This window comes from Canis lupus, chromosome 18, assembly GCF_048164855.1.
Source record: "Canis lupus baileyi chromosome 18, mCanLup2.hap1, whole genome shotgun sequence".
NCBI classification, from domain to species: Eukaryota; Metazoa; Chordata; class Mammalia; order Carnivora; family Canidae; genus Canis; species Canis lupus.
In genome coordinates, this window is record NC_132855.1 from 47,619,486 (window position 1) to 47,646,059 (window position 26,574).

General features: G+C 43.9%; 2 protein-coding genes across 13 annotated transcripts in view; one reads left to right on the plus strand and one right to left on the minus strand.

Moving 5' to 3' along the window:
• Window positions 1-41: 41 nt before the first annotated feature.
• On the plus strand, window positions 42-20,588 carry TMEM243 (transmembrane protein 243). Its single transcript, XM_072784373.1, has 5 exons — window positions 42-191; window positions 778-1,044; window positions 17,462-17,512; window positions 18,587-18,691; window positions 19,984-20,588. The coding sequence occupies exons 2-5, from the start codon at window positions 967-969 to the stop codon at window positions 20,104-20,106; spliced, it is 357 nt and encodes a 118-aa protein (XP_072640474.1). The 5' UTR covers window positions 42-191; window positions 778-966; the 3' UTR covers window positions 20,107-20,588.
• Window positions 20,413-26,574, minus strand: part of DMTF1 (cyclin D binding myb like transcription factor 1) — a 44,155-nt gene continuing 37,993 nt past the window's right edge. For all 12 annotated transcript variants that reach the window (XM_072784371.1, XM_072784361.1, XM_072784372.1 and 9 more), the window contains 5 exons: window positions 26,213-26,298; window positions 23,509-23,664; window positions 22,608-22,985; window positions 21,924-22,071; window positions 20,413-21,753 (listed from right to left, as the gene is read on the minus strand). In XM_072784371.1, coding sequence (XP_072640472.1) covers window positions 21,644-21,753; window positions 21,924-22,071; window positions 22,608-22,985; window positions 23,509-23,664; window positions 26,213-26,298 — 878 coding nt within the window. In that variant the 3' untranslated portion in view covers window positions 20,413-21,643. The remainder of the gene's footprint in view (window positions 21,754-21,923; window positions 22,072-22,607; window positions 22,986-23,508; window positions 23,665-26,212; window positions 26,299-26,574) is intronic.

The following is a 26,574-nucleotide window of genomic DNA, read 5'->3' on the forward strand; positions in this document are numbered from 1 at the left end:
GGCGGTGACGTCGCCGGGGCGGGCCAAGTCGGCTGGCGCCGGAGGCCGCGGGTCCCGGCGGGGCGGGGCGGGGCCCTGAGCACCGGGGCCGCAGCCCGCGCCGGCCCGCGGGCCTCTCCGCCAGCCCCGAGGCTGCTTCTCCGCGCGTCTCGCCCGCACCGCAGAGCCTTCGGCACAGAGTCCCGGCGGGGGTGAGCCCGGGAGAGGCGGCCCCGCGCGGCCGGGACGCCCCAGCTGCAGGGCGGCAGGGGCGCCGGGTGCGGCCTGCGGGCGCGGGGCGGCCCCGGGGCGGGCCAATCTGTGCGGGACGGAGGCTTCTTCTGTTCCGCGGCTCCGCGGGGGCAGGCGCTCCGGCCGCGGGTCCTGCGGGGGGCGCCGGGCAGCCGCGGGTGGCAGGACGGGCGCGGGGAGCTGCGGCCGATGACGGGGAGCCGGGGTTCGGGCCGCGGCCGCGACCTGCAGCTGCAGCGCTCGGCTTGGGCAACTTCACTTTTCCCGCCGCCCGCCGGCGAGTTGGAGGGGCGGAGAGGTGCGGAGGGCTCGGGGGGGGGCTCGGCCCGAACTCTTCTGGAGCCCCCCCCCCCCCCGAGCATGGGGGTGTTGGTGCCCTACGGAGCACCGGGAAGGCGTGCGGGGTAGCGTGCGAGCCGTGCGGCGGCGGGGGTGCGACCGAGGGCCGCGGGCCGCGCGCCGAGATTTGGGGAAGTGGGGGCCGCGCGGGCGGGGCGTCCGAGGGGAGTCGGCCACGCGGGGCCCGTTTCCTCTCGCTTCCTGCAGCGCTTGCTCGCGATGCCGAGGGCCGCGGGCCTGGGGCGCGGCGGCCGTGCTCCCCGGGCCTGAGCGCGCACCCGCCGCCGCGGGCCGTGAGCTCCCGGTGACTGCGCGGCCGGGGAGTCGCGGCCCGACCCTTCGGGAGGTGATGCCGGCCCAGTCCTGAGTGGCCCGGGAGAGCGAGGAAACCCCAAAATGGAGGACTTTTCTACCAGGACCTACGGCACCAGCGGCTTGGACAACAGACCTCTGTTCGGAGAGACGTCGGCCAAGGTGAGTGCGGACCTGGACGCGGGTTGGGGACGTGTGTGTGTCCGAGTGTCTGCCCCCCCCCGCCCCCCGGAGCCCTGGCTGCGGCCCCCAAGGCACTTGCAGGAGAGCGAGCTGCTTCTCCACCCGGCTTTGCCCTGCACGTGTTTGCCCCGCCGCTCGGCACTTTCCTCGGGATGGGGAGGGCCCGGGGGCCCTGGAGGCGCGGATGGAGAAACGTTTGGAAAGTTCTGGGCTGTTGGAGGCCCTTCCGGGGAGGGGAGGTGGAGCCGGAGCGCTAATCTTCGAGAGGCTTCAGGTGTGCCACTAAAGCTTCAGTGAGAACCAACCCCAGAGAGGTGCTTCTGCTGAGTATTTATCCAGGGCCTTGGAGGGTTTGCGGCTGAGGCAGCCAGAGAGAGAGAAAGAGGCTCGACGGGAGGCTTTCTTTGATGCTGCTCCATTCCGGGAAGGCAGCAAAGGGTCCCTGGACCCAAACAAGCTGGAGTACCTTATTTTAGCCTTTTAAAAAGCATGATGCCTTCTTACAGGCTTTATCATGTGATGTTCCGGGCCGGTAATTGAAGAGAGCTCTTTGCCTGTCTTCCGCTCTCTGAGTCATTTTGGCAATATTAGCTTGTGTTTTTTACACCTAGAAAGAGGTATTGGTGACCTCTGACCCCTGACAAAGTCCCTCTTTTTTTTTTTTTTTTTAAGATTTATTTATTTATTTTAGAGAGAGAACGAGAGTGTGCAAGCAGGAGGGGCAGAGGGAGAATGGTGACAGAGTCCTTTCAGGCCTCTCAAAAAAGTAGGGCACAACCGGAGTCCGGAAGTGACTGAGTTTTTCAGCTTTGGTGGGGGCATCTAAGAGAAAGGATAGGAAACTTGTACACCTGGCAGGGGGGTGCATAGCCCTGAATTAGGAAGCTGCCAGCCTTCTACCTTTAATCTCTCTGTGGGTATTCCTCTTTCTTATTTTTATTTTTTTAAGAGTATCTGAACAAGAAAATGTTTCAAGCTTGATCTCTAGGAAGATTCACCTTGTTTATCTCGTGGCTTTGCGTAATCCCAGCTCACCCTGCATATGGTTTGAGAAGCATGGTTCTACTTCATTAGATGTTCCTATTTCTACTATGATTGAATATCATGGGATAGGCCCTGGGGCTCCAAGGAGCACAGGTGGGTGGGCGAGATCTGTAAACAAATGCGGTGCATTGGCTGTGTGCTATGACTGGGGCATAGACGGGGAGTGTTGGGGTACCTAGGAGAAACTGATGACTTTCATTGGGGAAGTTTGGGGAAGATCTTGGATGGCTTTTCCATTCAGAATTTCTGGTAGCCTTGGGCTTGCACAGATGAATGCCCCTAAATTGGGGTTTAACAAGAAGAGGATTTAGGGCCTGGAGAGTGGCAGCAGCTTGTTCCTTGAAGGTTTTGGACTCAGGTACCTGACTGTCCTGTTGTCCCGGGAACTCAGAGGTTCAGTGTCTTCCTCAAATGGCATCATACGCAGATTGGGGTTCCGGGTCACGTAGACTTGTACCTCCTTTAAACCCGGCAGCCCCTTAATACTGAGGTAGATGACTTGATAATGGGCTTGATTTATAAGGCACTGAAAAGTACTGATGTTTTCTGACTTGCTTGGGCCTAAACAGTGATTGTAAGTTTCCTATTGCCTGTGGTCAGTTTGAAACCCATCCAAGAACTTGACTGCTGGCAATGTTTCTCTCTTTGTTGCATCCTTATTAGTCCAAGAGTTTATAGGCCGGGTATTATGTAGGCAACTTCGGGCATGATAACAGTGGGTTCAGCTGCTCAGAGATGAAGAATGAAGATCAATTCCAGGTACCAGAATTACTCCCTGTAGCTCCCTCCATGAGGCTGAAAGAATGATGGGACAGAAATTAGAACTGAGAAAGGAAAGAGACTGTTGGTCTGAGGATGGGAGAAAACATCATGTGTCTTATATATATTTATTAAAGATTTTATTTAAGAGGAGGAGAGAGCGAGCGAGCGAACAGTCGAGTGAGTGTGAGCGTGCACGTGCGGGAGCCAGCCCATGCATGAGCAGAAGGAAGGAGAAGCAGACTCCCCACTGAGTTAGGAGCTAGGCATGGGGCTTGATCTCAGGACCCTGAGATCATGACCTGAGCTCAAGGCAGATGCTTAACCGACTGAGCCACCCAGGCACCCCCATCATGTGTCTTATAAATTGAGATGTCAAGTGTGAAGGAGAGACCTAGGTCTTTAATGACAGTGAATGATTTTTTTTTTTAAAGATTTTATTTACTTATTCATAGAGACACAGAGAGAGAGAGAGAGGCAGAGACACAAGCAGAGGGAGAAGCAGGCTCCACACAGGGAGCCGGACGTGGGACTCGATCCGAGGTCTCCAGGATCACACCCTGGGCTGCAGGCGGCGCCAAACCGCTGCGCCACCAGGGCTGCCCATAGTGAATGATTTTTTTGGAGGATTTGAAGTGGACAGGGCACAGGAAGCAGGCAGAAGAAGTTGCAGTGGAGCAGCTATTCTTGTGGAGAACAGTCTCTGCCAGAGCAGATTCCCGGGGACCCCGAGAAACCCTTCACTGGCCTCTGTGTGCATGTATTCCCAGCTTGCTCTCTTCCAGATGCCAGGAAACTGGACACACAAGCTGCTTAACTGTGAAACTTTGTATTAAGGAGCTACCATTTCTGAGGAGAAAATCCAGAAAGGGGAAAGCCCACTTCCTGTCATAGTCTGTTAGATTCTCTGAACTTTCAGGAATCTTGTTTGCCATATAACAACAATTGACCATCTATTTTATTTTATTTTTATCTTTTTTTTTTTTTTTTAACCTCTCAATGTAAATTTAGAAAAGACCAGAACTTCAGGTCTAGTGTCTAACTCTAAGGCAGAGATGACTAAGAGCCCACAGAGCAGTAAAGAGTCTCCAGGGAGGTGGTTTTTCCTCACTGCTAGGCAGCAGCATGCTAGGCATTCAGGCTTTCCCTTGGTTGGTCATCCAGTTCCTTTGTGAGGTGGGCATTGTGACTTCTGTTGTATCACTAAGGAAGCTAATCCACAGAGGAGGCTACTTGTTCACTCACACTAGTAGCTCTTCCCTGGTAATGTTCTAACAAGTCCCTTTTATGACGAGGATAGTAAATACTGAATGGTGCAGTCTGTACTACATACTTAGAAAAGCACTGTAGACATTCATGTAAGAGTTACCCCTTCCCAGGAAATGGGTGAAAGGGTTCATCCAAAGTTGTGGAGTGAGTGAGTGAGAGATACTAGAATTCACTAGAAGACAGAATCCAGTGGGCCTTGAGCAGCTTCCTCGTGGGCAGGTCTTTGAAGTCGCTTTTGACTTCACGGGATGCTTCTGTTTCTTTCATCTACCAAACTCTAAACCTAGACTTCAGCATGAGACTTAGCAATACCTCTCACGTAGAGTGGTGGGGGAACGGCAAAGTGAGACAGACCGTTCTGTACTTACATAAATATCTAAGGGATAATAGACAAGAAAGGAAACCTATCCGTCATTCCTTTGGAATTACATATTGCTAGGTGGGCTAGCTGATGAATCCTGGTCACAATGTTTTCAGCTGTTTTTATCCATCCCCAGAGTCTGGCATGTAGTTTTGTACATTCTTTAGAGTGAAAAACCAGTTGCTAAGTTGGCGCAGTTGCTAAGGTGAATAGATCAGTTGCTGAGATGGCGTATCTGCCGAGAGAGAGCATAAACCTGTGCTCTGGCTTAGCGTTTTCTAAAGGAGCCTTGTCCAGTAGAAATGTAATGTGAGCCACATGTGATTTTAAATGTCCTAGTAACCATAAAAAAGTATAAACAGGTAAAATTAATACATTTTACTTAATTACCTATCAAAAATAACATTTGAATGTATAATTAACATAAAAAGCAGAGACATTATTACATTTCTGGGCTAACTAAGCCTTTGACATCTAACATGTATTTTTTTCCTCCGAGCCCATGTCCGTTCTGGGCACGTTCCAGGTGCTGGGTAACCACAGACTGCTAGTACTAACCTTACTGGACAACACAGTTCTGAAGTTGAGGAGTTCGTAGCTAGGTGTTCCCGTAGTCCTTTTCACAGAATATTATTCTCTGTGGGGCTTCTCAGAACTTTTAATATGCTGGTTTTCCCTGGGACTCTGGTTGGAGAGGATAGGTAAGCCCTACTGATAGACTGTTGGTAACTTAGCCTTCTGGGACTGGCGCAATGAGTTAGAGTTCTTACCTCCCCCCTGGGAGCATCGGTGACACCCAATTTCTACAGAACACTTTCTGGGAAATGTTACTATAGGAAGTCTCTTCCTTTGCTCCTCCCTTCCCTCCCCTGGTATGAACTAAAACCTGGAGAAATTCTCCCTCTCTTACCCGTGGCTGCCTTTTAAAGTTTGCTTTAGGACCACACATAGTTGGGGCCATCTTACTAAGTATCAGAGGGGCCCTAAGTTAACTTCAGGGCTTGAATCCATCTTCTTTTGGTTTGCCGGCTGCCTGTCCCATCATCTGAAATCTGTTTCATCCAGTCCAGATGGATGAACCTAGATGGGAGGGAGAAGATGGTTCTCTCTGGGGAGAAAGCAAACCAGCTCCCATAGCAAGCACAGACGGGAAAGGAGATACCACCCGTGGTGGAATGTAGTGTAAACTGCTTTCTGGACCAGCCTGTTCTGTTGATGGGTCACTGATTCCAAAAATGAGTGATTCATCTTCTAAGGCAGGTGGTGATCATGGTGACCTCTCCATTCATACGTGGATGTGCTAGAAGAGAGTGAGTGACTTTGGTGAAGGTATGTATACTGAACTCAGATGATATGGGGAGAATGGGGTCTGTGCAGGGGATAAGTTACTGGGCCCCAAGGTTCAGATCTTTTGGTTCCAAAGGCAAAGGGCTCATGTACGAGAAAGTATTTTTCCTGCCTCCTTCCTTCCTTCTTCCTATAAATAAATAAGATGGGAGGGCCAAAAAAGTCTTTTTATGACCTGTATTCCAATTAAAGCAATTCCAGCTTAGAGGATTTAGCTTCTGCAAATGATGGTGTAAAATGTGAGGGCTACTTTGTGCTTTTTGTAGGGGGGGTGGTGGTTTAAGAGTTACTCTTAATTAATAACAGAGCTGGGATGAAGATTATTATGTCTGGCTGCCAACCCCCCACTGCCTAGAACTCCAAAGCCTTTACTCTGAGGGATGCAAGCTTCTAGCTTCTTTCCTCTTGATACAGCTTTAGGGTGATCCTCTGAACCCAAGTTTTGTCTCCCTCCAAGGGGAGCTAATAGCCCAGGGTACCAGATCAGCTATCCCCTTGCCTCTCATCCTGCCTGACAAACCGCTTTGAGTTGAGATTTCTTGTGCTGGAGATAGTTGAGGATGGTCCATGCCATGCCTTTTTTCTTTATTAGTCTAATAAATTTGCTGTCTTCCATCCCCAGACCAGAGGACTGGGGATCTCTGCAGGTTGGGTTCAGGCATTTATAATTTTAGAAAGCCCCTCCAAGGATGCTGGTGTAGAGAGAGGGCTGAAATCCCTTGGTCTTTTACCCATGCTGTGTGGAAGCCCAGTGCAGGCTGGCACCACTACACCTCTTTCCTTTAGCTGCCTCCTGCTCTTGGCCAATGCTGTTTACCTTTCTGTAGTGTTCTTGCTGAACCCTGAAATCAGACTCGTGATGTGCAGTAAGTCAGTCTCTGAGTCACCGGGTTTGAAGCAGAGAAAGTTGTATTAAGGGCAGCCCAACAAGGCAGGGAAGAACATTGCCAAATCAGAGTTACCCTGTTGAGCTTAGGAATGGCTGATAGGATTAGCAGAGTATGTGGCAGTTGGAACAGGACCTGGATGGACCTTGAAACTTCTCAAGGGGTTCTCGAAACTTCTCGAGGGTATTTGCTATCCTCTGCATCCTCGTCAGCTCCTTGAGGGTAGGAGCCAGTTGCCTCATTTCTCCAACCTTTCTGGCAGTGGGCACAATGGCCAGTCTTGATGTTAAGTATATTAAGATGTGAGAACTAAGCATCACCAAAAAGGTAATCTACATTCTTCGGACGTGTTGGGTGACAGCAGGAGAGGGGGCTGGTGTTCAGAAGCCTGGAACACTGGATACCAAACCAGGAAAGGGTGCTTCAGGCTCTCCTGCAGCAATGGCCTCCTGTGATTTCTCCTTGCTGCACTTCAGCAAAGGGGCAGGTAGTATACCTAATACAGTTTTATACAAAAAAACTTAAACCAGGCCTTTTGGGTTGGCCTCCCAGAAGCTCTCTGGTCCACTGACTAGTCCTCTCCATAGACGGGATTTTTGCAGGTCTGAGGTGGTAGGTTAGGTCTGCAGAAATGAGTCTTTTTTTTCCCCTTAGGGTCAGTCTATGGGTCATGTATATGTATAATTAGACTTTTTTTGAGCAGCTTTAGGATTAAATGGGTTGACAGACTTGAGTGTCCCTGTAGGAATGATGGAATGCATTTAAAATTGGGACTTAGAAATTGGGGCCAGGGTATGGGCCCCCCCTCTATTCCCACTCATGTCTGAGGACCCAACGTCTCATTGGCAAGATGCCTCATTAGATGGAGAAATAATACTACCATATTAGCAGCCGTTTACCAACTCTGGTAAATGTCACTCTGTTCTAGGGGCTTTACATATATTCTCTTACAAATCCTTATAGCAGCCCCACATGTTCGACTATTGTACAAATATGGCAATTTAGGCTTAAAAGTTGAAAGACTTCTCTAAGGCTGGCATATGGCAGGAGAATAAATCCGTCTCATCCACAGTCTCCTAACCTTGTAATCTTGCACTGTGCCTCTCATGCTGGAGGTCACACTCTTTCCTGTTCCGGGATCCTAGGGATTATTTTGCCCCTTAAACTTATGTAGGAGGTTTATTTTTCTATTTTCGCTGTGATGTGATTTCCATAAGTAGTGCTTTAATGAAATTAATATATTCAACTTCATCTATCTACGAGAAAGAGAATCTGGTGTCCTACAATGTACAAAAGATGTACAAAAATATTCACAAATGAAAGCTGCTTCAAAATGTGAGTGAAATAAGAGAAATTGAAAAATGTGCACGTACTTTCTCTAAACTGAGATGAGGGGGGATTTGGTGTCCAGATGGACACGCAGCAGTGGTGGTCACGGCACATTTGAGAGAGCTCTCTGGGTGTGAGGGTTGTATAGTGTGGGTGTGCCTGTATCCTCGTGACTACTTGCTCATGAGGCCTCTGCTCCTTACGCTGTTCTAAGTCTGGTGTTTCTTTGGGAGGTCTCAGAAGAGACGCACCTATGATCAAGTTTACTCTTTCCTGTGTGTTGCCAGTGACGTAGGATGTCCCCTGGCTTTCTACCCTGTGCGTGCTGTCCTTAGGTTTGCCCCAGATAACAGTGGGAGAGGAGGCTCCTACTTAGAGCTGTATAGCTCTGGGGAAACCAGGTTAACCTACTGGCAAGGCATGAGATTTCCTGCTTCAGCTGGGCTCCAACCTCCCCCATTTTACATCTCGATAGGTTTACTTTTATTTATTTATTTTAAAAAAATTTTTTGAGAGAGTGGAGATCACAAGCAGGGGGATGGGGCAGAGGGAGCAGACTCCACACTGAGCAGGGTGCCCTGATGTGGGACTGGATCCTAGGACCCGAGGATCATCATGACTTCAGCCAAAAAGCAGACACTTAACTGCCTAAGCTACCCTGCCCCTCTTGGTAGGTTTATTCCTGTAGGGCTGCCTCTTGAGACCTCTTACGCCACTTCCAGACTTTTCCTGACAAGAAGTTTTCCACTGAGATTTGGAAGAAATAAAAGGAAAATCCTTTCTGAGAATTGGCCATTTATATATGGTATTGGAACTGTTAAGTTTAAGAAATGCAAAAAATTTTGATACAAAATTGTAGGGTGTGGCTCAAAGGTCTGAATCACTCAGTTCAGTTAACAATGGTAGGAAGTGGTGCCCTTTGGACGTCTCCTACACGCTAAACAGACTATTATTGTCTCTTTGCCTCACCAGAAAATAATCATGGTCTTCAGTGACCTGAAGCTCTTGTAGGTTGTGGAGGGTAAGTTCTGGATTTAAAATGGGACTGCGGCCTTTAATGAAAGGATGAGCAAAGTTCTGGGAACCTGAAGAAAGAGAAAATTCTACTCAGGGCACCAGATCAGAGGGCTTTTGCATCTTAGACCTTGAAACCAGGAGTAAGATTTTTGACAGAGGAGGTGACTGGGGATCCCCAATGGGAGGTCTCGCTTGTGTCAAGGGGTGGGAACAGGAAGGTGCAGGAAATAGTGAAGGAACTCTTGAGTACCACTATGACTGCACTCGAGAACTCGATGGGAATGGGCTGGGTGGAGAGGCTTGAATCCTGTGCTAGGGAGTAGGAGTTGCTTCTGGAGGAAGATAGAAAGGCATTAAACGAATCCTTTTTCTTCCTTGTTCCCTCCTTGCTGAGCTTGAGCTTCAGCCATCCTGGCCCTTTTTTTTTTTTTTTTTTTTTTTTTAAATCCATTTCCCGATACACTTCAAGCTTCAGGACCTTTGTACTCGCTGCGGTGGCTTGTTGGCAATACCCTTCTCCCAGATTCTTGCACGTCTCGTTCCTCTTCCATTCCTTAGGTCACATCCTCAGAAAGGATTATTAGACCTCTTTTTTAAAAATAGCCTCCCATATCCACCCTGGCCATCCTTCATTTACCCAGTTTTATTTTCTTCCAACTTTCCTCACACTTGACATGTAAAAGGAATGGAGAATGAATGCCTGACATCAAAGTGGGAGGTAGTGTGGATGGAAGGCTCTTATGATGTTCCTGGGACTTGAGCTTTTCAGGCTGGAGATGGACTCCATGAGGGAGAGATTCAATTAGAGATGAAGAAGATGGAGACAGTTAATTGGGCCACAGAAGGGGTGCAGGATGGGCAGAGAAACAGGTCACCTTCTGGTCCTCTTTGGGCTGGAAGGAATGGAAACAGGAGGTGGAGGAGGAGGAGTTTTCCTCTTTTTCGTGGCATCTTTTTTTTAGGATAGAGTGGGACCAGGAAGCTGAGTTGAGCCATCTCAAACCACTTTCTGTAAAGATGCAGGGACCATCAACTCAAAATGAAAGGCCATGGAAATACAGTGAAGGCTCAGCTGAAAACGGGAATTTGCAGCCAACTCCATTAGCCCGTCTTTCAGCTAATGTTTGGGCACCTAATATATGCTGAGCACTGTGCTCCCCACTCCTCCCCATGCAGTGGCACTTTTGGGCCACATAATCAAAAACCCACAAAAGGAGATTATCTCTGCTCTCGGCAGTGGCGGCTCCCTCAGCCACATGGCTTGGCTTTGTCTGAAAGAGAGAAAGGTGCTGCCGATGGGTGATGCAGGCTGGTGCCAGGGTGCTCAGCTGGGAGGGGGGAAGGATGGGGCTGGACAGCAGCCATGCAGCCATGTGTTGTGAGTGGCTCACAGTCTGACTGTGAACTAGGAAGATGTGGCCCTCCGGCTCCCAGACCTTATGGTATAGAGAGGGAGACAGACAAGTAACCCACAGGTGAGGTCAGGACAGTGGGAAGGCTTTACAGCAAGAGCATAGCACTTGAGCATAGAAGTGGTTGAGGGTTTGGGGCAGGAAGAGGGGAGTCAGGACTGGGTTTTCAGAGCCTCAGGAGCACAGGAACAGATCCGACCGGGAGTTGTCTATGCACTGCTGAAACTGCTGAACCCATGGTCTGAGACTGGTAGGGAGGCCCTCAAGTTAGAGCTTTGGTGTAACAGGTAGGGAATGATCGAGTCAGTGGATGTGGGTAAAGATCAGATGCAGGGGCAGTAGGGCACAACATGGCAGGGATACTGATTGGGCAAAAGCAGGTACAGAAATGACTGAGGAACTGAGAAGAAGAGGGGGAACAAGTGGACCAGATGTTGCCAGAGACATAGATTTTAAAGAGGATGCTTTAGTCCATTTGGGCTGCCACAACAAAATACCATGGACTGAGTACTAGGTGATTTTTATAAACCACAAACAGGTCTTTCTCAGAGTTGTGCAGGCTGGAAGTCTGAGGTCAGGGATGACAGCATGGTTGGATGGGGTCCTTTGCCAGGTTGTAGCTTGTGTTTGTACCCTCATGTGGCAGAAGCGGTGAGAGAGATCTCTGGAGCCTCTCATAAGGGCACCAGTCCCATTCCTGAGGGCTCTACCCTTGTGGCCTAATGATGTCCCAAAGACCCTACCTCTTAATATTGTCACCTTGGGCAGTAGGATGTTCACCTGAGAAATTAGGAAGACACATTCAGACCACAGCACAGGGCATTACTAAAGCTAACTCCATCTGGCCCAGGGAGTAGGGAATGCCCTGCATCCTACTCCTCAGCCATGAACCTGGGATGAGCTCATGGGTGAAATGGGCTCTACTGGGGACAGTGTTCAAAGACAGACAACAAGGAAATCCAGGGTGTGGAACTCTGCAGTGCACAAAGCCTGTTGGCTCTCATGGAACAGGTTTCTGGGGGTGGGATGGCTCACAGGACTTGAAAGTGTGGGTGTGAGGACTGATGGAGAACATTGAGCGGGAGGGTGTGGGTCTGCTGGGCTACCTGCGATGTTGTCTGAGGTGAAGGATTTTATGGAGCCACAAAACTAGAGACAATGCCAAAAATGGAATTATCAACTTTACCCCAACCCTCACCCGCTCTGTCTCCCTTCAGAAAGAGGAGGGGAAAGTTTCTGTAGCTTTGTCCATCCAGGGGCTTTGTCCATCCAAGTGGTCTGCACAGAGCTTTCTGTTTTCCTTTGTTTCTCCCTGGGGATGCTGAGCAGCACTGATGAAAGATGAATTCCTCAGTAGGAGGCCTTGCTCCCATGCCTCTGAAACCAGTGCTTGGTTCTGCTCTAGCAGAAAGTGAGAAATTGGGCTTATACTCAGGTAGGGAAACCTGGCCCCTGGTTTATTAGATATTTCTATGGAATTAATGGAACCTAGCCTGGGAGACACCAGTAGGGTGTTGGACCTTCGTGGCTGGCAAAAACATGAACTTTTAGGCAGCAGGACCAGGCCATGGCTTCTGCTGTGTTGCAGTGTGTCCATCCCAGAACAGTGAGGCCACATGCTTTTCTGCCTGGGAGCTGAGATTTCTGGAGAGCCAGGCTTCCAGCCTCTGTTGGTGAGAGGCCTTCTAAGGGAAATGCCGTTGGCCACTCCAGTTTATGATTCTCCATGTTAACCAGTGTTCGCAGAGTGTCAACAGTGTGCCAGGCTGCAGTGAAGGAAGACAAGTAGGCTGCCTGCCTTGCTGTAAACTTCCAGTCCTTTTTTTTTTTTTTTTTAATTTTTATTTATTTATGATAGGCACACAGTGAGAGAGAGAGAGAGGCAGAGACACAGGCAGAGGGAGAAGCAGGCTCCATGCACCGGGAGCCTGACGTGGGATTTGATCCTGGGTCTCCAGGATCACGCCCTGGGCCAAAGGCAGGCGCTAAACCGCTGCGCCACCCAGGGATCCCTAAACTTCCAGTCCTAATGCAGGAGATGGGCAATACATTTTATTTTGGTGCAGTAAGCATAAAGTGTGGGCAATGTGATGTTAGTGTCTTGAGATGAGAGCATCTCATCCTGAGAGGAAGGTGCCAGAGGATAGTGTCCAGAAAGGATTTACAGTGGATTTGATGTTTGACTTGAGCTCTGAAGGGTGAGCATTCAAATTGGGAGTGTGGCATGTTAGCCATCCCACCTCCCGCCCCACAGCTTACTCTTTTGAGACCATTATGCCTTTGTTTTTTTTCTTATGGGTCAATATAAGAGACTGTGTGTGAAGTAGCTGCTGTGTTTTCTGTGTCCCTGTGTCCTCCAGACCCATGCAACAAACTGACATCCAGAAGTTTGCCTCTTTGAATGATCCAGTGTGCTTAAATTAGCAAGCAGTCTTAAACCCTATTGCACTTCCCACAAGCACTCTTGGTTGTCAGCACTCTTAGGACTAACATTTGAGCTTAAATCAGAAAAGTTTTCTTGAGTTAACTTTTCTGTGTCCTTCCTCTCATTCCACTTCCCAAACTGCTCTAGAAATTCTGCTTTGCTCTTTTTGCTTGTTGCTTAAATGAGTTAGGGTTTTACTGCAGTAGCACAAGCCCTTAAATTCATTTTGGAAGTAAGCAAAAAATAAATTGCTTTGGAAATGGAATACTTGTTAGCGTTCCAAACAGCCTAGAACCAGGATGATTCCAGGCTGCTGAGGGTAAATGCCAGTTTTTTGTTTGGGATGCTGCCAGTTTTCTCCCAGAGCTATCATGAAATAGCTGAGCCTTTGACAGGAGTTTGGGGTTCTCTGTCTTGTATTAAAGATGCTGGCTCATGACCAACAAGGCAAGATTGGGGACTTCTCTGCTTTTTTGATTGCTGGGGAGTAGGCCTTCTTCTCTGGCCAAAGTGCAGTTTGGAGCTGACCATCCAGAACCATTAATTGTTAAAGCAAAGGGTCCAGATACCAGGAAGCCAAGTCCTCTTGTATGACAGACCCAAATGTGTTAAGGGTTGTTTTTCAAGTCCCATGATTAGCCAGTGGCAGAACCGAGATGAGAAACTTGGTCTCTTCAGTCTAATTTCAGGATTCTTATATATAACTAGTCTAAGGATTCTTAGACCTTTTGGCTTGGATTTTTCAGAGAGCATTGGATAGAGTTGGCCATTACCTGGTTGTATGACCTTGGGTGTTTCACTGAACCTAGTTACCCACTGGCAAATGGAGATCATGTATTTCTACCTTGCCTCAAGGGTTACCTTCTGTCATCCCAGGTACAGACCAGTGGCATGTATGTCCATCATTTTCTCCTTTCCCATTTGAAAGAAGATGAAGACCTGAATGCTCTGGGCTCAGGCTGATGGGAGGCCCTTTGCTCAGCTTTAATGAAGCTGGCTCAACTATTGGCTATCTCCATTTGCCATGCATTTTTTCTCTTTGGGGTCGTGGTTAAGGTCCTGAGGGACTACCCTCTCTTCTTTTTGTTCATCTGCCAGTCCTCTTTCAGCTTTGTCTTACATTCTCTACCTGACAAAGGTACCTCCCTTCCTTTCTCCTTAGTGCCCTCTCGAGCTCTGAACAGTGTCAACTTCTGCAGGTTAGACAGTTTTACTCATTGTATTTGCATCTGGAATATAGTAATTTTCTTCATTTTATTGAACTGTAATTGAGATCTTTAAGTGAATAAATGACTTGCAAAGTAATATATGCAGAATCTCTCTCAGGACTGCACTATATATTTCTGTGTTCAGGTTCTAGAATGTCCTAAATTGCTTATCCTATCCTCTCTGCGCATGCACATAAGGATCAAGGATGATTATGATCCTGTTGAACTTTTGTGGGGAGTGAAAATAAAACACAGTAGAATGTCTAAAGGTCTGGGAGGGGAGAAGTTTTGGTCGGCAGAAATAGGAATAATGAAACAGGAGGAGACAGTTTCTATGAGAAATTGGTATTCATATTAGTTTGAAAACTGCCCTTTGAAATGCTATCTAATTATTTGCTTTTGTTGCTCTATCTTAGGAGACTGGGAACTGGGAGAGATGCTAAAGCCCTGAAAAGTAATCTCTGGGCCCAGGCAACAGTCTTCTCTTATTATTTAAACTTTTCAGTAATCAGAATGGTTTAGCTTGGACTTGTTGGTAGAGTGGTGCTTCTCAGATTTTAATGTACAAATCATCTGAAGAGCTTGTTAAAATGCAGATTGACTCAATAGGTCCTGGGGCAAGGCCCATGATTCTGCATTCCTCATGGGCTCTCACTTGAGCTGATGCTGCTACATTGCAGACCACACTTTCCATAGCACACTTTTAGAAGAGGCTAAAAGTGGGAGGTCTTACTAAGTCAACTATGCTCTTTCTTTGGCCTGGATTCATGGTTACTTGGTTACAGAAGGCCTGAAGCCAAGTCCTTGTCTTGGAGAATTCTCAGAAAACCCTGTGAGAAACACTTGACCATATCCTAAATGGTTCATCCCATCTTGAGAGTCCCAGGGGGGCTGCATTATGATAGAATAACTGATATTCATGAAGATGACTTGGGATTCTATTCCATGAACTGTCTAGAAGGCAAACAAGGAGTCTTCATTAAAGTTTAGATACATTATTATGAAAGATTAAAACCAGTTAGGCATACACAAGTTAAGTTTAACGTGAAAAAATCAAGAACTCTTCATTCCTGAAAGACACCGCACTGTAGTTCTTTGTGAATGATCTTTTGAGGAGCCACCTGTCATTTGATGTGTTTATTTAGACCAGATGTAGCATGCTAGGTTGTGCTTCCAGTGAGAAGTGTAAATGAGATCTGCTCTCTTGGAGCTCAATCCTGTTTCTGTCATTTGACTGATACTTGAGACCTTGGGCAAATTGTTTCTCAGAGCGTCTTTTGCCACTTGTAAAATAGTCCTAGTACCATTTCATCCCCAATTTTTTTTTTTTAAAAAGAAGATATGCAAACGCTCTTGGCATAGTTACTATCCCTTCACTATTACTTTTTCTCCTGCTCTCATCCTAGTTGGCATCTTGCTGTGCTGTTTGGAGATAAGTGATTCTTCTTGGCTACCTCACCTGAACCTCTTCACTGTCTTCTATCTATTGGTAAGAGAGCTGTGGTGAGGTCTGCAGACATTTGTAAACTTTTGCAAATCCCTGAACTCCTAGAAAAGAGAGCAGATATTCTCCGAATAGATCAGAGTTCAGTTAAACCTTTTTCACAAGGTAAAAATAATGGGGCTCCTGTTAATATACTGGCGGTCTATATGACTTTGGTTAGGGCACACACTAATGTGTGGAAATAAGTTATTAGTGATCAGTGTAATTTGCCCTTGGGTCTCTCCCCTCAGAAATGGTCATAATTTCAGACTCTGGGGTTTGCTGGGCAGGCTTCTCTAGCTGAGGCCATGAAAAGATCTTTTCTGAGTCCTTCTAGGTTTAGTAAGGGTGTGGCTGGTTGTGTTACCTTTGCCCTGTATAACATGTGAATTGCAGTGGCCTTGGTCTGTAGAGAGTGGTTTGTCCTTGGTTAGATCAGGCACATCCAATTTAATACTTGGCTTTCCTTTACTCTTTCTCCCAGTTTTGCCTGCCTCTTAACTTTGGATTCTTAGCTTTAAATATGGACGACTCAGAAATGGGTATTTGATGCTGCTCTGTGCTTGTTCCTTCCTGTGCCCTTTCATCCATGAGATTTTGTTTATTGGCTACTCCTGTTCCATATCCTGCTGTTCCTTGCACAGATGATACCAAAATAATCTTTATAAAACTACTGATTTCTTAGTTTTGACTCCTCAAAAATAAGACTACTTGGTAATCTCAATGGCCTGTAAGTGTTCCTTAATCAGAACTCTGTTCTGTAAACTCAACCAAATCTATATATTACAAGTGTATTACATGTTACTACTTTATACTAGTTAGGTGTAAATAAAATCTTGAGTTCCTACAGCTGAAGCTTTATCTAACCAGTGACCTTGACTTAGGAGTCCTGTTACAAAGTTGTTTCTCACTGTAGGACTTTGGGCAAATAATTTAACCACACTCACTGGACCTAAATATATATTAAGCAACATAAGGATTGAATTAGATCAGAAGTTTTCTTTTTTTTTTTTTTTTAAGTTTTTTTTTTTTTTTTTTTACTCATGAGAGACACAGAGAGAGAGAGGCAGAGACACAGGCAGAGGGAGAAGCAGGCGCGACGCAGGAAGCCCGATGGTGGGACTCAATGCCGGGTCTCCAGGATCATGCCCTGGACTGAAGGTGGCGCTAAACCGCTGAGCCCCCCGGGCTGCCCAGATGAGAAGTTTTCTAAACCATTCTATGGAATTGGTTGGAGTGGGGATGGGAGTGACAAGGCTCAGTAGGTAGGACCCCAGGCTCTGCATTCCGTCAAATGATTCTTTGATTATTGAAGGCTTTTGCTATTAAAGGAGTTGGAAAAGCACTGCCTAGATAGTCTGAGATTGCCTCCAGTTCTGCCATTATGTGATCCCTTCCAGCAGTAGCATCTACTTTTAAATTACATTAGACTGGGATACCTGTAATACAAGTAGGCCCAAAGTCAGGGCACTCAGCATCATCTGCAGTCAGTTTCTGTTGTCACCGAGGCCCTGGGCTGGCCATTCCAGTACCCTTGTCCTTTTGCTTCTGTTTAAACTGTTCCCAGCAGCACATGGAATATAAGCATCCTTTCCCTGATATTCAGTCCTTTCCAGTCTTCAAAAGACTGTAGTGTAAAAACATCCTCTCCTTTCAGGAAACCTTTTCTCATGAGTGGTCCGGGTCTTCCCAGAGTGGCTCAGTATGCTTGGCCTTTTGGCAGTTCTGTGTATGTGTGTAAAGCTCAGAGGGGCAGGACCTTAGTTTCTTAATTCTAAATCGCCCCAGTGGCTAGCATTGTGCCTGAAAGTGCTGTGGATCCATCACAGGGCTCAAAAACTCTTTTCTCTTTCAGGATCGAATCATCAATTTAGTTGTTGGCAGCTTAACATCCTTATTGATTCTAGTAAGTATCTTTATTTTGTGTCTCACCCAGGCTCTTAGCCAAAGTTTTGAAAGCCTCAGTATTGTGGTTCAGTTTAACACTCAGAAAAAATATTTAAAAGGCCAGTACGTGAACACGTGAAGTATTCTAGTCATAGCCTAGTATTGTTTTATAACTGCTTGAAGAAAACTGCATTTGGCAACAGGAATAGATAGATTTCTACCTTCACCCCCCAGATGAGTATATGAAATAGCACATGGCAATTAAGTAGTTTCTCTGTGTTTGCCATGTTTGTCTAATAAATCTGTAACTTGTCAGTGGCACCAGCAATTCCCCTCTGTATATACCCCACAACTCCCCATTTCTGCTAATACCTTCATTTTTTTTTTTTTTTTTGTTCCTAAAGCCTATTATCCTTTGGTTTAAAAAGATTATTTGGTCATGTAGTCATACTTCATCCTATATAATGTAGCTTGTTGCTACTGCTGTAAAATGAAAACAAAGCTATAGTTCCCATAGTGTGAAAATGGCATTTTTGTACCACAATTTCATTAAATCTGAGAATTTTAGTGAAGTTCCATTGATTTCTTAATGAAAAGAATTCTTCTATCACAGAATGCTTTTCTGTGGTAGAAGCAGAACTCCAGTTATTAGAAACCGATCTCTCAGTATTTTCCAAAATGTTCAGCAAAAACGTTTTTGGTTTTAATTTTTGTCGGCATATTCAAAGTAATGTTAACAAAGTTTAGAACTTTACCCCGTGTAATCCTTAATCCTGGGAATGACATTTAAATGCTTTGTAATCTTTTTGTCAAGGGGTTGTTTTGGGCTTAGCTAGTTTTATGAGCTATGATGTTTTCTGTCTCCTTTAGTTAGAGGAAAAGGATAGAAAAAGGAAGTGTTAAAAGAAGTAACTTACTGGAACAGATTTAGAAATCCTTCACTAAATATTAACTTAGCAGAAGGCAACCTGGGGGGGGGGGTAAGATACTGTTTTACAGTGTGAAGTGTTTTTTAATAGGACATTGCTTAAATTCTAATCTAACAGAGTGTCGGAATTACTCATAAGGTCTGACACCATTTCTTTTCATACAGGTAACACTGATCAGTGCTTTTGTTTTCCCTCAACTACCTCCAAAACCGCTGAATATATTTTTTGCTGTCTGCATCTCTTTGAGTAGTATTACTGCCTGCATACTTGTGAGTACTATTTAGAATTTAAATTGAGTATCCTTGATCGCTGAAAGCTGCAGTGCCTATTTAGGACAGATTCCCAGCCTTGGCTCTGTAAGAAAGGGTAGGTCTAATTACCCACCCTCACCTTGCAACAAAGGATGTCAGAAATCTCAGTATTAATTGGCAGATTTTTGTTTTTGGGATCAGGAGTTGTTAACTGTAAAGGGTAACTGTTCCTTTGAAAGATTAAAAAAAAAAAGGAAGGGGGAAAATAGTTAGGACTGGGATGGCCAAAGCTTTGGTTTAATTTACCTAATTCATCTTCCTTCAAGGACTTAGAGGCCCAACAGGATTTGCCAGATGCCATTACTGCTCTAAAGGGAAGAGATACAGCATTCTGGATTAATTTCTAATTACAGAATTAGTCTATTTTAATCTCTATGCGTATCTCCCCAAATGAAAGTAATTAACACCAAGAATCTCCTGGGAAACCTTAAACTGCAGCTGTATCCTTGTCACAAGAATGTACAATTTTACTGTAAAGATGCTTTTCTTTCATATAAAGAAAGAAAGATGGTGATAATCCTCACTTAGATATTTGCCAATTGTTCAGTCATTCATTAGCTGGCTGTTGTTTTATTTCCCTTGAGGAGCAGTAGAACCAAAACTATAAACCTTTAAAAGTAATAGTTTTGACTCACATAGGGCTTAAATCTCCATTGCAATGTGTTTATCTAATTAACTTATCCTGCTCTACTCTTATGATATGAGGAAGACTTGTCCCATCCACTTCTAGAGCCTTTGGAACAAAGCTACCAGAAAATGACTCCTTCTCACTCCCAGCCTAAAGCCAGGAGTGACTAACCTGATTTAGTTTTGTATAAAAACTTTTCTTGTATTGGCAATCTGACTCTGTAATATGAACTTAAAAGTTGTTATCCCTTCCAGAACCTAAGAGAGCTGTACCTTTTTACTCAAATATATTTAAAATAGATCTACGAGGTATAAATTCTTGGATGGCTTGTCAGTAATTGGATGACTACTGGTTTGAAGAGAATAAAGGTAGCTGAGAAAGCAGGAATAAGTATGATCTTGGATGTGGAAACTCCATACTACTAGAACTATAAAGAGAAAAATTACATTCTAGTTGTGGTAGTTTCAGAAATGTAGATTAACATAAAGACTGTCTCACTTAGGGGGAAAAGTATATATGGATGAAATTGGTCACAGTTGAAAAGAATTAGTTCTCTTTAGAAATTTTTATACCAGGTCCAGTGACTACGATTTTAACTCTTATTTAATTCTTCTTCTTTTAGATCTACTGGTATCGACAAGGAGACTTAGAACCGAAATTTAGAAATCTAATTTACTATATCTTATTTTCTATCATCATGTTATGTATATGTGCAAACCTATACTTCCATGACGTGGGGAGGTGAGGCTGCTATAGGAGAAATACTTACCAGGTCTCTTCAAAGCTATCCATTAGGACTGTGAACAAGAGCTGGGTAAGCTTCTGAAGAATCTCCTGAACAAGTCTGATACATGATTTTCATGTTAATTGTAAATCTAAAATACCCTCTTGCAGGGGAGACCTAGATTGCTTTGCTTTTTCTTTAAGGAGGTGTTGTTGCACTTAAACATTCCAACCCTTAAAGCTCAAATGGCACAAGCAATTTTCACTTTTGAAATTAAATTTTTTTATACTGTAAGTGCATGGCGAAAGGCTATGTAACAATCTTGCATTTTAAGACAAATATTCTTTTATTTCTGTTAAACTGAATATACAATTGTTCCCTAGGCAACCAACTTTTGCTTATAACTACAATTTAATTTCACATTAACAAAACACAGATGGTGAAAAGACAACTTTGATTGTGAAGATCTAATTACAATAATAAATAAAATAATTTATACATGGGCTTTTTTTTTTTCTTTCCCTGTGACTTTTCTATAGGGATCCTGTTCATTAAAGCCCTAGTGGCTAATTTTGGCTTCACCTTCTCTAATACAGGAATGGCTCCTGATTTCTTTCCTTTGATAACAGAAGCAAATTTTGTTTCTTTAAACTGCCTGAGAGGGAGAAGTTATGTCACCCCACCAGCTACTGCACTAAAGTGAAGGGCAGACTCTGATACCTTCCCCAACTATTTCTTGGGTAATTTGTATAGCAAAACATGTAAGAAAGAGTCATGGTATAGGGTAGGCAACCTTACTTTTCCCATTTAGTTTAATTTTATTTCAAAGTGCTAACTTTGTAAACTGACCATAGTGGGTTCTGAAGGGGTAAAAACTCTACTTAGCTTCTGGTGAGCTGTATTCCATATTCCCTTTAAAAGTAATAAAAAAACCTGTAGTGAATTTTTTTAATTCTTATAATGCTTCTCTGTGTACCCAGCCTGAATCAGCTCCCACTGCCAGCAATGGGTAAAACAACAGTAACCGCCACACAATCCCCTCCTTGATCTCTGTGTATGCTAGTAACCTCTCAAAGTAAAGATACTTAGAACATTTTTGAGGGTCACTGGTAAGCTCTACACCATGTTGATGGGATGTTTCTAAAATAAGAACAGGCCAACTTGAGATGGGATAGAGCCATGTCTGATCTTAAGAGAGATGAACATTACTGCTTTTAAAACACAGTTAAGCTTTGGTGATTGTAAACTTTTCTCAGTAGCTGAAGTGAATGAAATCCCTGCTGACAGTTAACATGAACCACAGGGATGGACGCAGTTAAGACGTCCATACTCAATTCACCTACCCACAAGACTCCTAAGACTAGACCTCAAATGGTACATTTAAAGGAGGTAAAAAGTCATAGCAGCAACACTGTATGTGGCTTATGCACTGTAGCTGTTTAAAAGCCAAAGGAATGGTGAATTAAGCCTCTTGCGAGTTGCTCCTATTTCTTTGGAGATGTTGTAATTAACAGTGTGGCTTCTTTGCCTGAGCTACCTGTCTCTTTTTAAGAATTACCTAATGACAGTTGACCAAATCCTCAACATCCTTTGAGTCTTCTGAAACAGGACTGCCCAAAGATGATCCAATGATATTTGATTCTTCTCGATGATGTTGGAGTATGGGATCTGTAAGGAGTTAAGTGTAAAGTTAGTTTAACATGTATGTACTCTAATCCATGTCAAGAATGTACAGTAAGTACTCTACCAAAATTTAACAAGATGACTACTGTTGGATCAAGGAGCCTGATTTTCCCCTTAAGATTTATCAGGCACATGACACAGTTATATTACAGTACCTGTTAGTGTTGTCAAAGGCAAGACAGATTCAGTATCTATAACATCCGATGCCTGGATAAAGCCATGTGGTGAAGGAACAATAAGTATGGTTTCATCATCAATGGTTGTTTGATCAACTTGTTCTTCTATGGTAGGAGACTCTAGATCCTAAACAGCAATTAAAAAAAAAAAAGGGAGGGTTCGGACTCCTATTTTAGTTTTTCTTAAGATTCCAAACACATTTAGGTTTAAAAAGACTTAATATTCAAACACTATCCCATTTTATAAAGACAAGAAAATTAAAGCCTAAAAATGGACAAATAGAACTTAAGCAATTCAGTTACAGGTCCCCTGAACATAGAAGAAATAATGCTGCTACACTGGGGTAAGTAAGGTTTCTAAGCTGCATCATGGAGACTTACTACTAAGCACTCTCTTAAAAATGGTTCCATAGGTTCTAGCAATTCTCAATCTATTGGAAGGGTATGTAGGGGGAAAGGTTTTAGTACTAAGGCTAAGCACTGCTATCTCATACTTGTGAGGTCACAGGTAGGGTTTACATTTGCTTTTTTTGTCTACAGAGAGAAGGTAGGTAATGGAGGACACCACCCCTGTCCCCCTAAATCATTTCTAGGCTTTTTCCAAACTGAAGGTTTAAGGCTGAGGGTGAGAACCCAGAGGCCATTCCTTTAATTGCAACTTACCTCAGTAACGTAAGCACGGGCTAAAGGAGAAGATGACTCCTCCTCTTGTTTAAGGTCGCTGTCAGAGATTTCTTCTGTTCTGACCATAACATTATTCATCAGTTCTGTGCTATTTTGGTCACTGAATTTGGATACATGGCCATCATTAAATGATGGCTCTACAGTTATCTTAGGCTGATGAATTTCATCTGGGAAAGTGTCTGCTTCTAGGGCATCTGGAGGCTCAGGAAAATCAGATGAGTGAATATCACTATCTACTGTCAGTTCTGCTTGGGATATGGAAGAAGTGATATCCTCAGTGGCAACAGTCTGAATGATGACTCTCGGTGTGTGACACTGTACTGTGACATTGTCACTTGTGTTCAACAAATGTTCTGGCTATAAAATGTTAAAGAAAATGATCAGTGGCAAAATGAGAAAGTCCCTACCAGACTTGAGTTACAGGTGACAGATACTATTTATAGGTGGTACCTAACAGTCCCCCTCTCCTCCCCCCTCCCCCATCCGTTCACCTCTGGAACTGCAGTGTTCTTAACTGCTGTTTTTCTAGACCCCCCTCCCCTATCATTTCCATTTCATGTATGGAGACCCATGGGATAAGGGTTATACCCCATGAAGATAAACTGATGGTGTAAAATTACATTCCTGAGATAACAGAGGTAGGAAAAATTATTTAAATAAATGGACTCTATTAGTTCTGGCTCCTAGACTTTGTATCAATTAATTGTGGTCCCTAACAGATCTTTAAATACAGTACATAATCCGTTTTCCCCCTAGATTGTTACTGAAGGCACATAAGTTCTATCATAGAATTAAGTGTCACCAGAAGCTTTTTGTTATCAGCTAGTCTTCTCTACAGAAACTAGAAAAAAAAAAAAATCAAGGAATTGATGTAACATACAGACAAAGCATGAACAATGATCTGTTCGGGAGAAGCAGGAGCAGCAGCAGTCAGGGTTACTGTGGGACTAGCCGTCAGAGTGAGGGGAAGGCCTTGGCTTGAACTTGTTTGAAGTAGGTAGGTGCCTGGAGTGCCAGTGGGCTGTAAATGGAAAGACTAAAGGAAAAAAAAATTAATATCAACACAGGTGCGCAACAAACTACTGAGTAAGTATGCTTACTTATTAAGTGTAGCTTTATATCCAAAAAGGGGACTCCAACTGTCTAGCCATAAATGTACTTCCCAATTCCAAAGGTGCCGTCACGTAACAAAATAAAGGTATAACATTCTTGACATGTTCTACGTCTTTATTTGTCTTGGAAATTTAACAGAGGCAAGGCCAGACCTTGGATCCTGCTCTTTGATGCTCTCATGTATGTCTATGGTCTGGTCTTAGCTTTTTATTCCAAGGCATCAAGACATGGTTGCATGAGCCACTGGGTCCAGTACAGTAACCTACACACCCAGTCTTCCTTTACTGTCTATCTAGCACAGGCAGAACTGGCAGTCTCCCTGCTTTTTAAAAGTTTCACATTTTCGGAAAGGTACCACAGGAGAGTTTACTTACTTGAACCATTTTTTTTCATAGTATAGTTTTAGGAAATTTTTTTATACTAAGGAGAAATGTACAGATAGGAATTCTTTTTTTTTAATTTTTTTAATTTTTTTAAATTTTTATTTATTTATGATAGTCACAGAGAGAGAAAGAGAGAGAGGCAGAGACATAGGCAGAGGGAGAAGCAGGCTCTATGCACCGGGAGCCCGACGTGGGATTCGATCCCGGGTCTCCAGGATCGCGCCCTGGGCCAAAGGCAGGCGCCAAACCGCTGCACCACCCAGGGATCCCAAGGAATTCTTTTTCATTCAGAATACTTATTGCTATTTGAAAAGCTGGTTAACTGATAAGTTTATCTCAAAGTGTTTTTACAGAACTACAATAAAACTATACACCAATAAGTCTTTCACAGCCATAAGCTTCTATTTGATAATTTGAGTTCAGTTTATGCTACTCCTTGCCCCGTCCCCCCAAGGGAAAGTATTTGCACTTAAAACAAAGGGTGATGTTAAAGTCCTAGAGCCTGTGGTCTTATGTACTGAAGTTACAGCAGCTCTCCTGGTACCAGGCTCAATGAATCCATGTTTCCTTATTGCTAAAAGAGGCCTAATCACTAACTCTCAGGGAAGGGGTTGTGAGCATTACAAATCACAAAAAATGGTGCCTGGCACATAGGAGGACTCAATTTTTTTCCTCCCCATAAAAGTAAAAGCTGATTGTTTACAAACACAGCTTTTAGTAAATTACATGTAGTCAGACAGTAAATACTTGACATATAGATGCATTCTATTAAATGCAGTAATGCTCACGATTTTTTGAAACTGAGGCACTACTATCTTCCTTTACTAATAAATTAGGACAGAAGTCTCTGTGACCCAAATAAGTAAAAACCTGAACACAGACTCTAAATATATGTATACATATTATCTGGCCAGGGGGAGGAGGGGAAGTGGCCAAATAAAGGTTTCTACCTGTGGCAAATGGTTATTACACATCCCTATTTTGGAGACCACAGGATTAGGAAGTGGAAGCTTAGATTAAGTAAAAGTTGCTAGTGGAAGTTCCAAAGTTGTTCTAAAAGAGAACCTTTTGCCATGTTGGACATCCTCATGAGATCTGGCTGTGCAAAGGATAACATCCCTATGGTCTTCACAGCAAATAAACCTTGACATAATTGAAATAAAACCTACTTTAGATTTTCTTCCTGAAAAAATGAACTAATTCTGGGTACTACCTATTTAAGAAAACAGGACAAGCAATGGGACTTAAAAGTTTTTCTATGACACCCAAAACAAACTCCATTCAGATTAGCAATCTTGGTCCCTTTCTCCCCAAAACCTCTTAGCATAGGCAACCATTAAATCTGTTTTTTTTTTTTTCTATATAGATTTGCCTACTTGAGACATTTCAAATAAATGGGAATCAAACAGTAGATGGTATTTTGTGGCTAGTTTCACTTAGCGTAAGATTTTCAGAGTTCACTCTTCGAATATGTATTAGTACTTTGTTCCTTTTTACTGTTGAATAATTGTATGGCTACAACACATTTTCTTAACCCATTTGTCAGTGGACAGACAAGTGGGTTTCTACTTTTTGATTATTAGGAATAGAAACGTTCATATACAAGTTTATGCAAACTTACTTTCATTTCTCTTAGGTATACCTCGGATTAGAATTGGTGGCTCAGATGTTAACTATACTGTTTAACCTTTTTAGGAACTGCAAGATTTTTTGTAAAGTGGTTACACCTCATAGGACTGGGACTTTTATATTCTATATCCCCAGGGCCAGTACAATAAATTTTTTGATTATATATGTTATTTGTTTATGACTAAATACAAGTCCATAGCATGCACCTTACTCATTAAACCCTGTCACTTTCATATATAAAAAGAGCACATTATTGCTTTAAGCCTATACAAAGAGTGAAGTATAAAAGTGAAAGTCTTATTTATGTTATCTTTTAACCACATGGCCTCAAAAACATGGATATACTTGCACTTAATGCCAATGTTTTTATTTCCTTTGTTCATATGATAACAGCGCTAAAACCAATCCTTTTTCTTATGCATAAAATGACCAATTTCTATTTTGTGAAGTGTTACTCACTGGAAGAATCTCAAATGCCTGTAGTGTTCCACTGTTTAGTGTTATTGTTTCCGAGTCAACGGTAGCAGCAGGGGACTCTGATGAAGCTGTGGTAGGAACAATGATAATAATAAAATACAGTCTCAAACTGAATAATTTGCCTGGAAACCTGAAGTCATTTAAATTTCTTAGAAGAACTCTAATGGATTTACCTGGGATGGCATAGATCAGGGGTTGGCAAACTATGGCTTACATCCAAATCCAACCCACAACCAGTTTTTGTAAATAAGGTATTATAAGAACACAACCATACCCATTTATTTTCCACAGTTGCTTTTGCACTGTAAGGGCAGAGTTGACTAGCTGCTATAGATACAATATGT